This window comes from Monodelphis domestica, chromosome 2, assembly GCF_027887165.1.
Source record: "Monodelphis domestica isolate mMonDom1 chromosome 2, mMonDom1.pri, whole genome shotgun sequence".
NCBI classification, from domain to species: domain Eukaryota; kingdom Metazoa; phylum Chordata; class Mammalia; order Didelphimorphia; family Didelphidae; genus Monodelphis; species Monodelphis domestica.
In genome coordinates, this window is record NC_077228.1 from 125,823,260 (window position 1) to 125,840,978 (window position 17,719).

Here is a 17,719-nt window from a genome sequence, read left to right on the forward strand (position 1 = left end):
GAAGTACGGATAGCATTAATTTTCTTCATTAGTTGCTATATTACTGCTTTTGACTATTAGATGGGATGAAGCAGTGCTAACAGTTAGAAGAGACTTGGCAAGATTGGTGTGGGGATTCAGTTTAATCCTAAAACTTTCAAAGGGGTAATGGAGGATACTGGGAGCAGTCCCAAATGGAACTTACTTCATCTTGTGTTGCTTAACCCAAATCATAGGTAATGTTTGATTTAATTCTAAGGACATTTATTGAGCTGGGTACTGTGCTAGGTGCTAAGGGATACAAAAATGATTCACCTAAAGTAAACATCCATGATGAACATCTCTAGGTAATCCTATTTGAAATTAAATTTAGTTCTCCATTAAGAAGCACCACTCCTCCCCTATCAGTCTCAAAACACCCCTTGACTATATAACGTGGTGTGAAGAGTTTAGAAAAATATGTATCTGAGGTTTATTGTCCTCAGAAAGGATAATGCATTGTTTTTTTTCTTGTTTCTAATTAGTAATTTAAGCATATGTTCAGCATTTAACTCTAAATGTTTGCCTTTTCCCCAAGCTCTAAGACAGCTGTCCAAGATTTGAATGCCAGAAAACATTTAAATATCAACATCTGTTGAATTATGTTAATTTAGTGTAATATAATTGGGCATGAGTTGGAATTGATCAAAAGTATATGGAATAAACAAAGGCAAATCCTTGCCAATATCTTGGTACGCAAACAAGTCACTAAGGAATGAGGAAGAAAATATTTGTTTCTATAAGGAAAATGTAGAAGTAAAACATTGGTTGTGAAATATCTGTTTATTTTTTTAAGAACATGGAAGGGCTATTCTGTTAATGATGACAATATTTGTTCTCAATTGTGGAACAGGAAAAAAAGAAGAAAATTAGCAACAATCAACAATAGTTCTGTGTTAATGATCTAAATATTATCCTATATTCTTATTTAAATTGGAATTCAAAGTATTCTTTAGTATCTTAAGTTTTAAGATACTAAGATGATTTAGTCTTCCTTCTGTAATATGAAGATATATGAAACAAATGAAACTAGAATAAATATGTTAATGTGATTTGGGCTTCTGATCTTTACTCATCTAAAGAGAAGTAGCTAATGGAGTTAGCTAATGAACTCTAAAGCAATGACAAAATAATGTACAGAAAAAAAAAAGAGATCCCTCTATTGCACATAAGAAAAAGTGACAATTGATAGCATTTTTGTGCTAGGGAGTCCATTTCTGATGTAATAAATGGATGAGGTGAGTTTTATTCTATGAATACTATGGAAAAACCTACCAAGTAACAGGTGGTATTATTCAATGTTCTGTTGACCTCAAATATTTAAACTGATATACTGCAAAATTAAAATTTTAAATTTGCTTATTTCAGTAATTTTGTAAATGTCAAAATGAGTAAAATTTATTTTAAACTACATATATCTGTATTATCAATATACAGCAAAATCTATTAATAATTAATTTATAACCCATGCAATTGTAGCACACAAGCTGCTCTTCTATAGTCCTGCATTTGTACTATATTCATTTCCTAGGTAAGTCTTGTATGGTACTGAAAGGTTAAGTTCAGTGTCCATGTCCATTTAATCACTAAACCAATTTGAAATGTGCCAACTGTGAAACAGACACCTGTCCTTAAGGAAATGAACCTAGGTCCACAAACATTTTGGCTCCAGCTCACTGAACAGCTTTCAGATGGAAACTACTTTTGATCATTATTGACCATAGCTAAATCTAACTGGAGCTCGAGTGCTTAAAGGCTGTATATCTATTTAGTAATTCTAAATTATCTAGTACCCTTCCTACTGGATTTCAGGCAAAGGGCACACAGGTGCTTTACCTAGAGATTAGTTGTTCCCTTTTCCCATTTAAAAAATGCTAGATTCTGATAACTTATTTTCTTAATGACAAATTCATTCTTTGGGGTCTTCAGATATAATAAATACCAACCTTTCAAAAATCTAATTGGCTCATACTAATTTTATTTAGTATAATTACAAATTAAAATAACATTCTGTAATCATTAGTTTAAAATCTTGGCAGGCAAAGTAAAGATTTCATGATGCCAAAAGGACAGGAGGGAAGAAATTAGTATTTTGTGAACTGTGCTATTTTCTGATACAATAATTTGGTCTTGTAAAGTGAAAAAGATTAGTTAAATTGCTTAAAATAGCTTTCTAAATACTATTTCAAAATACTTTTGGAAAAAATCTAATAAAATTCAACAAAGAAAATAAATGACTATTTTAAAGCAGTATTCACATGGATATACATATAGAATGGTAGAATGAGAAAACTACTTTTGTAACTTTAAGTCTAATGAAACTCTTTTAGAACTAAGAAACAATAACAGCCTTAGTGAATGTGATAAAATGCTGATAGTTTTGTATTTTAAAAATTAGATATAGGAAGGCTATTATGTTAGAAAAATGAAAAGAGAATATCCATTTAAAGTATGGTATTTAGCATGATTACGTTTTGAGCATGAAAGATAACAATTGTAATAGAATTCCAAAATTACAAAGATATGATTTTCAACTCTTTAATCACTTAAATAAGGGATCATTTCCTGTTTTTGATACTGTAATTTCTGTAAAAGGTCACATTAAACAAATAAAGTACATGTAATTAGGTGGTAGTTTAATGGATAGTTTTCCTATCTCAATTTATTAACAGCTGCTCAAAAATGTAGTAATTAATGGTTTCATTTATTTTTGGCAAACCTGCAATGCAACAAATAGTTTTGTATCTGCTACAAATTAGAAGTCTTTCCTAAATAACAGATGACACTGTGGGAAAAAGGGAGCAGGGACAATTCTTGCACATCTTTGTCTCTTTAGAAGATCAAATAAAGAGCAGCTGTAATTCTATTTGTCACATCTGTGTAACAAAATACAGTGATCTGTATCATTGGATGAAAACGAATTAGTTCTGTTCTAATGTAAATAGGAGTTTTCTTTCTAGCTTGATGCAAGCTGAAGTAAAATTTTATTTTATTTTATCTAAAGCAATAATGGAATTTGTTTTGAATCTCCTGTCAAATCTTTTGGCATTTTCTCATTTGAAGAGACTCTTTTAAATACTAGTTGGCAATCTAAGGCAGCAACAAAAAGATAATAACTTGTTTATTCTATCTACCCAAACTATTAACAGATCAAGCCAGAAATAATATTCAGAGTCTATCATGCCATCTGATGATACCTAGCTGGATAATCATAGTTTTAAAGAACATTGTCAAAGTCTGATATTTACAAAACATTATTTACATTTAGTGCAAAAACATAGATGCTTGGTTATCTAAAAAAAATAACTTGCCAATATCTGGAATATATAGGCTTTCACTTGACTCCAATTATTTGTTAGAATGTCAGAGGTAGGCATCTTGTATTTCCTGTGCAATTACAACAATTTGAAGATAAGAAAGCAGTGAAAATGACCAAAGAAACACAAAATAACAACTATAAATTAGGTGGTGCTGGTGAGTACAGTTTTACTTTGCAAACTAATTCAAATAAAATTGAGGTAAAATGCAAAGTTTGTCACTTGGAATATGAATAATGTAACAAAAAACAAAGGGTACATTTGGTAATCTTTCAATATCCTCCCCTCCATAAAGCCTTTTCTAAATATTCTCCTCGGAGGTGATCTCTTCCAATCCTTTGGACTCTCAAAGTACTCAGTTTATCATCTCATGACTTTTTACTATCTACTCACATGATTGTGTACACTTCATTTTTCCTAATACATCATAAACTACTTGCAGACAGGAATCATGCCTAACTTATCTTTGTATTTGACTGTGTATAATGTTATCTTACATATAGTAGGGGCTCAAAAAATGTTTTTCAATTGAATAAAAAAATGTAGTAAAACCTTTTAATGCTTTTAATCACTTTTAATACTTTATATGTTATTTATTACTTCTATTTATAAAACACTTGAAGGTTTCCAAAGACTTTATTCAGAGCAAATGTACTGGAAACTGTGAGGAAACTCTAGATTTAAAAGGTTAAGCAACTTGGCTAGGATGTGGCAACTAGGTTCACAACTATATTTCAAACTAAGGTCTTTTCTGAGGCTATGCCTAGGAATCTTTCCATTACAAAATGCTACTAAATGACTCACAAAAGGAAAGATACAGGTAGGGCTATACTTTGACTGAAATAATGTATATGTGGAATTCCTAATTATATTTGGTACTAGTTAAGGTCAGAATTAAAAAAAAAAGAAATTTCATTAAAACCAGGCATTATTGAATCTTTGTTTAAGTAGGAAACTAGAGGGAGTTGTACTTGGATAATGAGGAGGTCTAAAATAATGAGGTTTCGTAAATTCAATTTGGATTTTGCCATTGAAAACTTGCTTGGCTTTAAAGCTATACATTTAATGGAGATAAAATTTTATTTAAAAAAGAGAAAATTTCTAGGAAGAAATTCATATTTGAACTGGTGGTTGAGATCCAAGAAGTAGGACAACAAGCTAGAAGGGCAACCGTTTTTCCTTTCCCCAGGAAGCTAGAGAGATCTGAGTATGAAAGAAAAGCCACAACTCAGAAAGCAGGTGGCTAGTAAGCTCTGCCCTTAGTAATATAAGGCAAAAGAAAAACAATAAGACTTCAAAAGGCAGCTAGCTGATAAAGTAGATAGAGTGCCATGCCTGAAGTCAAGAAGTCTCATGTTCCAGAGTTCAAATCTGGCCTCAGATACCAGCTGTGTGACCCTGTGTAAGTCACTTAACTCTGTCTCAGTTTCATCATTTGTAAAATGAGCTGGAGAAGGAAATGGCAAATCACTCCCGTATCTTTGCCAAGAAAACCCCAGATGGGGTTATTCAGAAATTGATCAACAACAAGAATTCAAAGAATTTATGGAATAAGTTAAGTAGTTCATACTTAAGTAGAATAATGAGGACTTAAAATATATATGAAAACTCAACTGTTGTAATTTTAATTTAAGAGACATGAGCCTTTCAAGGAAGATTAAAAACAAATGTGGTGTTGCATTTACAGAGACTGAGCTCAATCTTGTTTAATTTTGAATAAATACAACAATCATTTATGGTAAAATATTAAAAAGAGAAGGGATAGACATTTTTAATCCCTTCATCTTATAAAACAAGTTCTCATTGAATTCCAGAGTCATTATTATATTGAATGAATAAACATTAGAAACATTCCTACTAAAAATTACAAAAGAAGATTATTCACTTTAAGTGCATTTCATTTGATATAATTTTAGTAATGTTGGCTATGGTATGATTAAGACAGTGAAGGACTTAACATGAAAAATGAAGAGGTTAAAACTTCTCAGATTACAAGATAGTTAGAAAACACAAGACTGTTGACCAGAAACCAAGGAAATAATCATAATACAAAATACAGAAGATTATGTAACATCATATAAACAATCAGTATTCTTATATGCTTCTACTAAAGACCATGAAGAATTAATGAAAGGGCAAATGTCACTTCAAGTAATGACAAGATCATCAAGTGTTTGTATATTTTAAACACACACATAAAAAACATACACATACTATATCAGACTTGTGATTTCACTGGTGAAAGAACTTTGTGAGAAAAAAAACACCCTCTAACAATGTGGGTCAGCAATGATTCTGCAAATTATGGGCTTTATAAAAAGTTGGTAAAAAGTATATGTTAATATTTTAACTTATTAAGATCATAAATGACATTGATTAAGATAATTACAAAATGATTCTTCTGATATGAATCTTATACATGTCTAGAAGGCCACTGACAAATAGTGAATTCAAAAGTGAAGGTTTTGATGTAAATATAATAAATACAGTTTGGTATATCTCAACTTTTCAGGTGCTCACAGGACATACATAAGTATAAACTATAAATTTGTTTCTCAGAAAAGTGATAAAGGTTGGAAACAAAGATTTGGAAATCACCTATGTTGAAGTGATAGTTGAAGCCAAAGGAATAAATTATACTAAAAAAAAAGAGATAAGAGATGAGAAAAGAGAGTGAAGGAGGATGAAAAAAAAAAAGGTAAGGTGGGAAGCGAGATTGGAGAGAGGAGAAGAGAGGAGTGCATACATTCATCATATTTACAGTTTATTATAGGGCAATAATACTACACTACATTCATATAGAACAATTTCTTTAACTCCAACTGACGGGAATCTATTTTTTCTCAGTTCTTTACTATCACAGAAAGTGCACCTATAAATATTTTTGTACATATTGGGTCTTTTTTTTTTGTCAATGACTTAGAATATTGTAGTTATTTTATTTTTGAAATTCTGAATGTGATGGATGGTTATTATAATTCACAGTTTCACCAACACTGCATAATGTCTTTCTACAACCTCTAGTCTCATTTTTTAAATCATGTCTGCCAACTTGTTGGGCAACAAGAGAAACCTCAAAGTTGTTTTACTTAGAATTTCTCTTATTACTTGTGATTTGGAACATTCTTTCCTATGGCTGTTAATATTTTGCAATTATTTTTTTTGAGAACCGTTTGTTCATATTATTTGTACACATAGGAGTATGGCTTTTGATCATTTATTTGTTATTTGTCTATGTATCTTGATTAGAAAATCCTTATCAGAAATACATGATACAAAGTTTTTTCCTTGTTAATTGCTACTTGTCTTATCCCAGATATGTTGATTTTTTCCATATAAAAATTTCAATTTTGTGTGATAAAAGTGATAATCTTCTGTAATTGCCTCTATCTTTTATCTCTGAATGCCACCTAATTTGTTTTTCTTCTAATTTTTTCATGTTATGATTTTTATCTGCAATAGTAAAATTATAATTTTGAATAATCTTTTTAGAGTACTTGGCAATCTATAGTAAGGTACAAAATTGATTCTATCTTCTGACCTAATGATCTCATTATTAGGAATATACCATAGAGAAGTAATTAGTTAAATAAAAAAAGTCTATCTATACAACAATATTTATGATTGCTTTATTTGTGACATTAAAAAATTGGAAAAACTTATAATAGCTAAGGAATGGCTGAGCAGGCTGTAATGAGTGAAAAATAATTTGTTAAGCACTTACTTTGTGCTAGCAGGCAATATGCCAGATAGTTGAGATACAAATATAAGAAGCAAGATAGTTCCTTCCATTAAGAAGTTTACATTCTAGGAGGGGAAGACCTTATATAAAGGACTGCTGAAGAGATGCATTTTGGTTTGGGACGTAACTCTGAGTTATGATGAGTGGAGTCACAGGCCAATTGATTCATATGATCTTTTCAGGAATGGCAGTGTTGATTTCATTATGGTTCTGAGGGCAAGAGTGGGAAGCAGTAGGGAGAAAATTTGAGAAGGAGGAAGATGGATGGATTACAACATAGTGTAAGGTTTTCAGTGTAATATTGTACTATTAAAAAGAGTAAATATAGTATAAACAAGTGCAGAGTTACATTAAAAAAATACTTTGTGAAGAAAGCGGAACAAGGGAAGCATATATATAGCCTATAAATACATTACCCAAAAAAGGCATTCATCAAAACTTTATATTTCTTCATTTATAAAAAGGCCAGAAACTGAAAGTGGTCATAATGAATAAATTTTTATAGTTAGGAATTCACAGAAGTTATTACAGTTAGTAGTTCCTTATAATGTATTTCAAATGTTTAAATAGCTAGGATTATACAGTGATATTGGGGTTTGTGATTTTGTGGTGATTTCCAATTTTTATTGTTGTGTCTGTTTTTACAGAATTAATGTTTACAATAATTATTATTTAAAATTTGAAAACCAAATCTTAAAACATCCAGAGAATACAAAATGAATGGTGTCTTTCTACATTTATGGTCATATCTTTGTGTACATATATACATGCTCTCACATTAATATCCTTTATATCTGTATTTGGATATGATGAAACTGAGATGATCACTGTTGTAGGTACACCTGAAAAGTCTGAATAACCAGTATGCCATTTGCTGTGCTGTCATAGCTGCTATCTGCAGAGCAGCCTAGTGTTGCATCCGATTCTATCTCTTGCCTAATAATTTGCCCAACTCCTTTTATTGAAAAGAGTGGGGTCATATCTGTGAGCTGCATTCTCAGCTGGCTTGTAGGTTTCTTTTGTTTCCCAGGATTCCCTGGTTCTGGTATATTGTTGAATGTTGTGCTTCAGTGAGTCCCTAAACCTCAGCTATTTACTTTTTCTAAAAGATATATCAGCATTAGCAGCTGTTATACTCAATTGGTGCCTTCACACTATTCTGGCATATTAGAAATGTTTTTTGTCCCATATGCGTATCTCTAGTCTGGTGACCTTTTGGGGAGGGCATAGACTTGCTCTCTCCACTTGACAAATTACTTAGGATGGAGTTTTAGTTTTAGTCTATCTCTCTCTCCTCTCCTCTCTTTTCCTCTCCTTCCCTCCTTCTCTGTCTCACTCTCCCTTTCGTTTCAGAATTAGTACTATGTATTAGTTCTAAGGCAGAAGAGGATAAGGGTTAGGCAATGGGGTGAAGTGACCTGCCCAGGGTCACACAGCTAAGACATACCTGAGGCTAAATTTGAATCCAGGACCTCCTCATATCTAGTTCTGTCTCTCAATCCATGAGCCACTTAGCTATGCCTGAATTTGAGTTTTCCCAATTCTACTTAAAGTCCAAATGGAGCTCAATATAATGATGATGATGATGATGGTGGTGGTGGTGGGGAAGAAGTTGGATATTCATAAATGATGTCAAGAACAATGTATATTTGGAAAAATACTTAATGGTATGAAACTGTTAGTATTTTGATCTGTAATTGGACTCATGGAGGTGAACACTTAATGGTATGAAACTGACTGTGAGTACTGTGAATATATAACTGGATCCCTGTCTGTAGAGCTCAAACTAAGAATAGTTGTTGAATGATTGCCAGGCTACACCAAAACTCTCACTGTACAAACTGACACAATATTAGCTTATGCAAATACATTTGCATCAATGGTGGATGTCCTGCAAACCTCAGAGAGAAATAGTCCTAAGAACTATAACTGTGGCTACCCTGCCCAAGGGCAGGAGCAATATTATGGAGCTGGAAGATGGAAGCCATTTTGTAACAGGAGGAAATACAATTAACTGTACAGCTATAGAATAGATAAAAAAGGAAAGGCTGAATCCCAAAATTTATAACAAAAAATTGAACTTTTGGTACTCTTAGTATTTATTATACTTTCAGTCTGTGTAGAGGCACTAGAAACATTTTCAGAAAAAGCACTTATTGGTATAGAATGACTATTTTGATTTCTTTTGGAAATGTTCTTTTATCTACTCAATTAAAAGTTGTCCTAATTCATATGAGGCCCCTATAGATGTATGGATATTATACTGCTCTCCCCCCTTTTTTTTATTTCCAAAAAATGCATTTACAAGAAGACAAGAATTACTTTGGTCTTCCTTATGTTCCAAGATTTCTCTGAAAATAATCACATATTGTTATGTTATATTATTCAACATAACCCATAGGCAATGATTGATCTGGTCAAGCCAGGTCCTGGGGGCAGCTGGATAGCTTAGTGGATGGAGAGACAGGCCTAGAGATGGGAGGTCCTAGGTTCAAATCTTACCTCAGACACTTCCCAGCTGTGTGACCCTGGGCAAGTCACTTGACCCCCATTGCCTAGTCCTTACCAGTCTTGTGCCTTGGAACCAACACATAGTATTGATTCCAAGATGGAAGGTAAGGGTTTAAAAAAAAAAAAGCCAGGTCCTGTCAACGACTATTTCAAGAATAAAGAAACCATTTTTCCCCCTGAGGGCCTTTAACTTGATGCCATACTGATATCATTTTCCATCTTTCATTCACTTAGAGAAATGTACTATTAAAGTAAAGCAATATAGTTTTTTTTTTAACTGGTGGCAAGAATAGTCCTTTTATATATGCGTATTGTTGGCAATGTTCTACAGTAGCCAGTTCTCAAGACCATTGGCTAGAATTATGTTAGCAGGAGAAAGCCACAAAATATCAGGTAGCCAGATTTTTCACCACTTCAAAAATAGGGTGTTACCTATATGACTACTATAATGTTGGAAGCTTGGAATAAGTCCGAGAGCATCAACACACTAATGGGAACTAATTTTTACAAAGTTTATTGTTCGATGATTCTTGGTGATATAGTCAACAATCAATAGCAAATTAACCTCAAGATGCTTGGGTGTGGGAACATATGATAACTTGCCCTTCTCTTGCTAAATTCTAGCCATGATAAAGGTCTTAATAATGAGAGGTTTATAAGAGGTCATGGATTAAAATTATAAATTTAAAGATAGGAGCCTTTTGTCTCTCTCTTTCCTTTCCTTTCAGGTTGAGAAGAGCAGCAGCTTCTTGGCTATGATCTGTTCTGCCTGTTTTTCTTTGGGTCTCATTCCTTTTCCCTCTCTTCAGGGAAGTATAATCTCTTTCAATTGCTTCTCTTCAAGTTGGGCCAAGGAGAAATTCTTGGCCTTCCCATTATTCTTTCATTATCACAAAGTAAATCCTGTTAGGCCTAAATAGATATCATTTGGTAATACACTGTCATTCTGACTTTTGAAATAATTTTACATTAATTTTTATAATAATTATTATTATATATTCTATTTTCATTAACCTAGAGTCATTTTTTAGGCAGATCGCCATGCCTGCACTGAACTAAAATATATTTAATAGATTCCAACTTGGACTGGTTTTAAATGTTTGTTATTAACCTAAAATCTTTTCTAATAATACATCACATAATTTTCATTAAATACTTCTATCTAAAGTAGTATCATGTCTTCATTTTGTGAGGATCAGCCTCTAGGTACTCTAGTAGTTTGTGACCAGAAGATTCCAAGAAAATTGGCTCCAAGAGAGTTGGGGAGTAAAATAGAATTCAAATCAGTACAAATGTCAGGAGAACAGTTCTTGAATGAACTATTTCTTTCTTAAGGGCTACACATTTCCCCAAAGATTATCATCTTTATTTAAATAATAAATTGATTCTGAAAAATGCTGAATTTGAAAAAAAATTGAGAATAGCCATGTTGTACTTACTATGAACTGGAGGGAAAGATTAAATTTTATATACTGAACTAAAGAAATGTGTCCATCCTCAACAGTATATAATGTGCAAGAATTGAGAGTAACTGTTTTTAAAGGGGATTATGTCGCCATTACTGTTTGTTTACTCTTATTAGTAATGAAAATCATTTGCAAAATACTTAATCTTCTCACAAATAAAAGAGATCACAATGCCACTTAAGTTTGGGAGTAAGATTAGTCCCGCATCATTGAATTTATACATCATTTTAAAGGAAATAATTATATTGATATAATCTAAATTACTTTTGTTTATCTATGAGATAGAAATATTCTTAGTAAAATCTGTTCTATACTCATTTCTAAATTAAAAGCAATAAAAATACTTTCCTCTTTTTTATATGTAATCTCCTATATACATTCTAGTAAATAATTCTTAAGTACTTAAAAAAAGATCAAAACCTCTATTTGGGAAACAATGACATATAGCTTAATGAAAAAAATGAAAACATAATTTTAAACTCTCTCACCTGTTTGCAGTTTTCACTGAACAGTTTTTCTTGTGTCCTCTTTCTGATCGGTTATCTCTCAGGAGCTGAAGCTATACAAAATGTTAAGATGTAGTTATAGAAATAAACATATTTTGGTTATATCACTTTATAAGTAAAAAGCATTATTATCATCTACATGGACAAGATTAATTTTATTCACATTATATTTTCTATTGGTTTAAAGGAAGGCTATCCTTCCCAAAAATATCACTGTAATCCTTGCAAAAATGTTGCTAAGTTTTGGCAACTAAATGCATTCTTGATGGATTAACTGACTATACAGCTTTTTAATCGAGAGGCTGAGGCTGGAGATCTGAACCTCAGTTTTAATCCTGGTTCTCCTGAATAGCTCTGAGAAAGTAATATAACCTTTCTTGTAAACACTTTCTAACATCATACCTATTTCTAAGTTTTATAAGGCTTTGCTACCAATTACTCTGATAACAAAAGCATCTGACATTACTTACTTAATATCCACCAGTGTAATGTTTTGAAGACATCTCTTAAAAACCCCTTTCATCAAATGGATTAATCACAGATTTGATGAAATGATGTAGAAAAACTGATTACTAGTACCTCAAAATGTCTTACCACTCTGCCTCTCTTTGAACTACTTTGCTTTGAATTACTTTTGGTTCAAACAGAACTTAGGAGTTCCTCCCATGAATAAGTATGTCTACTAACAATATTTAACTATATACAAGTATAGTTTTTTAGACATTAACCAAGATAAAAATTTAATATGAAAGTGATCATTTTAAAAATGCATGTGCAATAATATTTTAGGAGTAATAATGCGATATAATGGGATACTATATTGCATTGAGATTCAAGACACCAATAGTCTCATTTGAGCTCTACTTCTGCCTAGCTATGTGGCCTTTGATGAGTTACAACTCGTCTGTAAAATGAGAAGGTTGGGTTAAGGCCTCTTCCAATTATAAAATTCCATGCTATGAATCTATAACGTTAAGCTATCTTTAAGACATTTGTACATGCATGTGTATGTGGACAGAAAGAATACAATGGAAAGAATAAAGGACTGGGAGTCAGGAGACTTAGGTTCTAGTCATAACATAAACTGAATCAACTCAATCAACTCAATCAACTCAAATCAACTCAAGATATGTAATGAGGCCAAAATCAATATCTGTTATCATTTAGAGTAAAAAAAAAATAGTGCACCCATTTCTACTGACATCCATTAATTTGAAAGTGATTCAGAAAGAAAACTTCTGATTTTGACAGGGACAACAATTTGTGTCACAGGCAGCTATTGGTATGTCATTAAAACCATACTCAATCTTTGTTTCCCGCTCTCAGTAGTGGTGAGGAGAATAACATTCTGATAAATAAGAACATGGGGAGATGTTTTAACACTCTCTTACAATCTTGTGTGAGTGTTAAAAGCTAAAAAAACAAAGTGAAATATTTTGAAACAAGAATGGGATTTTCTAACTGATGGAAAATATGTAATTATGAAAAGTGAAAGTAAAAGTCAGATTGCATTCTTGAAAGCTGAATTCTTCAGTATGACATGGGTACATTTAAAACAAGTTGACATCTCTTCACTGAAAAGAGGACTTCAATTTTATATATACATCTACACATACACACAGATATTTCCCATTTAGTCTTCTGCTTTTTATCACTTTGGAATATTACTAAATGGTTAATTGACATTTTCTTATGTAATATTTCTGTGAGAAATATCAATTCAACAATTTTCTTGATTTCCAGTGTTTGATGTGACACCTTGAATACAGCTATTACGTAATAGTTGCTTGTTGAATTAAATTGAATTTACCAGTATTGTATTTGGAATTTTAAAAATCAAATCTATGTAAAAATAAAGACTGAATATGAGGAATCTAACCATCATATAGGACTGAACTGCAATCCTTCTATTCTAAAGATAATAAAAAAAAGAAAAGTCCACATTTTTGTAAGGAATAAAGAGAATAAAAGAAACCAGGTATGGATGCACACCATGTCCTAATATTTCTCAATAACTAACGATAAAAGGTCACAAGGCCATATAAACACAATTTAAAAGAGAACCAAGCCATGATCAGTGAATTAGAAGGCATTTCCAGTTAGCTTGAACAAATTTTCAAATTTTCTAAAGCTATAAGCCATTATGTTTACCTAAGTGGTTCTCTTCTTCCCCGTACTCCTGTATTATCATTATTGTAAATGAAGTCATTTATAGTGATTTGACTCAGAAATGACTACAAATAGCATTTCTCAAGTTGTCATGAAATTCTTCTTACCTATAAATGTCTAGTTTACTGAGCTAGCCCCAAATGAGTACATGTTGCTCTAAAAAGTAGCCTGAAAATCCTTTGATTTTTTAAAAAAGATGTACTGGCAAAGAATTTCATTGAAATCTATTCTGATGATTAACACAAAAGTAGGAAAATTTATATGAAAGGTAAATACAGATAACATGATTAAATAGAATGGCTTACATTACATTTGTATAGTACTTTTAAGTTTTCCAACTGCTTTCCCATATATTATCTCATCTGATCCTCACATCTCTGTAATATAAACAGAACAGATAGAATTATTCCCATTTTTTCACTGAGGAAATTGAGGCTCAGAGAGCTTAAATGCTTTAGCCATTGCCACACAACTAACAGTGGCAGAGCAATAAATAAGAGCCCAAGGGAACTGACTTTTAGATCAATGCTCTTTTGAACCCCAAGATCTACTCAACCTTTCCAATTGACTGGTAGCTGAAATGGCCTCTATCATGTGTTGTTTCTCCCATTAACATGTGAGCTCCTTGAGACGTATCCCTAGTATGTCCCATCCCCTCCCTCCCTTCTCCCTCACTCTTGTCCTTCTTTAATGGACTTGGTAGTTCAATAAAATAAATGATGAATTTATTTTTAAAAAAAGTTTGTCTGGTAAAGAAATATGATGCTTCAGATCATAACAAAACCCCACATGGCATTCATAACTCGGAAGCCCTTTCTAACCTGGTCACTCTTTAATGTATTAATATAGGACCAATATCTCTTCATGTACACTTGAACCTATCCCTTTCCATCATTTCCAGCATACTGCTTCCAGAATTATCTTTTTTTCAATTTTTAATCTTTCTACACCAGTTCCTTTTGTTTTTTTGTAAATGTGTCAAATTCTTCCCTGTGCCCCACCAAATCCTCATTAGACCACCATTTCTTCAAGTTTCATTCCATATCTCTCCTTTTCACTGCCAAATTCCTAAAACATGTTGTTTACACTTGTTACTTCTATTTTCTTTTCTTTCATTCAATTTGTAACCCTTTTCAGTCTGGTTTCTGTTTTCATTGCTCAGTTGAAATGACTATCTCCATTGTTAGTAATGATCTCTTAATTGTCAAAACTGATGGCCTTTTCTCAATTTTTATTAACCTGTGTGCATTATTAATCATCCTCTTAATAGATCATCTTTTTTTCTAGATCTTGTGACAGTCATCTCTTGGTTCTCCTACACTTCTCTTTCTTCTTAGTCTATTTTTCTGATTCATTATACATATTATGCTGCTGGTGCACTGTCTTGGGCTCTTTTCTCTTCATTACTCTCTTGCTTGGGATTTAATTATCACTTTACACAAGACTGTAGATTTATATTTTTAGAACTGGCCTCTTTTCTGAAGAGTTATGCATCTATAACCAACACCACGTTACATATTTCAAATTGGATGTTCCATAGTTATTTCAAACTAAACATTTTCAAAACATAACTCTTTATCTTTATTACCCAACTTTCTTCTATTTTGAATTTCCCTATCACCTTCCAATTAAATCATCATTCTAGTTACCCAGGTTTGAAACCTTGGTGTTATCAACTTTTCCTTCTTATACCTGCTACCTCCCACCCCTACATCCCTCAATATTCAATAAATTGTGAAGTCTTCTTGTTTATATGTCCACAACATCTCTTGTAAGTCTCTTTTTTTCTTTACTCACAGAGCTACTGGTTTGAGACCTTCATCATTACTAACTTGCACTATTATAACAGTTTCTATTTTGTCTTACTACATCAAATCTTTCTGACTTTTCATCCATCTTTCATTTAGATCCAAACAGATTTTCCTAGAGAATAGGTCTGATGTAAAAGTTAAAATTAAATCTCAATAATAATAATTAATAAAAGAAGATACAAAATAAAGACCATGTGCCCATGGCTGGTTAGCCATTTTTTTAGTCATCCCCACTCACCATCATCAATAATGATTCTACATCAGAGAGAGGGAGCCTCCAAAGCCCACGCCCTTTATCCTCTGTCTACAGGAAGTACATAATGACAGGACGTCAGTGGGCTCTTGGGATATGTAGTTTTTTTTAGGGTAACAGATTTTCAATCATACACTGACAATGTAACTCAGTTATTTAATGAGCTCCAATGGTTCCCCACTACCATTAATATAAAATATAAACTCCTTTGTTTGTCATCTAAAGGTTTTGCCAGTTTTGCTATGACCAATCATCCCTGAATTCCTTTGTACTATTCCCCTTTGAATACATCATGGCCAAGCAAAAGTTGTATTTTTGCAACATCACCATGATACTCTATTTTGTGTCTCTGTGTCTTTGCATTGGCTGGTGTGAATCTTAAAATTTCTCAGACTTATGAATGTTAAAAATTGTCAGACTCTACCTTAGAACATTTGGTTAAGACCATTTCCCATTTTAAACAATGAAGGTACTTGATCAGGAATGTGAGAACTCTAACATTACTCCACCCATACTTAAGCATACTTTAGGGGAAGATAAAGTTGTGAACTCCTTACTGAACAATGAAAAGTACTTAACTCATACTTATGGTGAGGCAAAAGCCATTAAGCTGGGTCTATTTTTAGATCTAGTACAAAAAAGGTGCTAAGTACCTATGAAGGTCAAATTAATCGCTAAAAGGTCAAGCAACTTGCAAACGGCAAAGAGGTGTGAACTTACTCAGAAGTTTTAGTCTACCCAGAGAAGTTGAGAACTAAAGAAGATGTGAATTAAGAATGGTCAGTCCTGTGAAAACTTCTACTGTGATTGGTAGATGTGAGAACTTAGGGGAGGTGACATAGGAGAAAATTCTCTTTAAAAGGAGGTCAGAAAGTCCTCTGAAAGGAAGTTCAGCTTGCCAAAGCTGAATTGGAGGGCTCAGTGGCTGAACTTAGTGGAGCCGAGGAGCTAAACTGGAGGGTCTCTCTGAACACTAGAATCTTGCTTGGGACAAATCTTGTGGTGAGTGGATTAAAGACTTACTGGTCTCTCTTAAGGCTCAGGCCTAGGCCCTTCATATATTATTTCCTCTTCCTCTCTCTCTCCCTTTACTTGATTCCTTATTTGTATTAATTAAAATCTCCATAAAAACCCAGCTGACTTGGGTATTTCATATTTGGGAATTTTTCCCATGGCGACCACTTTATTTTTGATTTAACTCAAGACACTGTCTTGAAACCATATTTTCATGGTCACAGTTTATGGTAACTTCTTTTTTGACTGTAACACTGGTCCACTCTATTTCTTAGAATCCCTTCTTTCTTTTGAGTTTCAGCTGAAACAATAGTTTCTTTTTTTTTTTTAGGGGAGTTAGGATTTTTTAAAAAAAATTAGAATATTTTTCTGTGGTTACATGATTCATGATCCCCACCCACTTCTTTTCTCCCCCATCCCAAAGCTAACAAGCAGTTCCTCTGGGTTATACATGCAGCATTGTTCAAAACCTATTTCCATGTTATTCTTTTAACATCAAAACCTTAATCTTATTCCTATTGAGGTACATGATTAATCATGTTTTTCTTCTGCATTTCTATTCCCACAGTTCTTTCTCTGGATGTAGATGGCATTCTCTCTTAAGTTCTTCTGGACTATCCTGGGTCATTGCATTGCTGCTAGTAGAAAATTCTATTACATTTGATTGTACCATAATGTATCAGTCTCTGTGTACAATGTTCTGCTTCTGCTCCTTTTGCCCTGCATCAATACCTGAAGGTCTTTCCAGTTCACAGGGAATTTCTCCAGTTCATTATTCCTTTTAGTAAAATAATATTCCATCACCTTCAGATACCACAATTTATTCAGTCATTTCCCAATGATGGATACCCCTTCATTTTCCTTTTTTTTTGCCACCACAAAGATGTCATCACAAATCTATACATATTTTTG

The 17,719-nt window shown here is 32.7% G+C and overlaps 1 protein-coding gene across 12 annotated transcripts in view; it reads right to left on the minus strand.

The window, feature by feature from the left end:
- GPATCH2 (G-patch domain containing 2) overlaps positions 1-17,719 on the minus strand; it is a 306,229-nt gene that overhangs the window by 75,440 nt on the left and 213,070 nt on the right. For 11 of the 12 annotated variants that reach the window (XM_007481411.3, XM_056815946.1, XM_056815945.1 and 8 more), the window contains one exon: positions 11,543-11,613. In XM_007481411.3, coding sequence (XP_007481473.1) covers positions 11,543-11,613 — 71 coding nt within the window. Of the gene's footprint in view, positions 1-2,917; positions 3,406-11,542; positions 11,614-17,719 lie in introns of those variants that run through there. The other variant, XM_056815950.1, reaches the window with a different exon arrangement.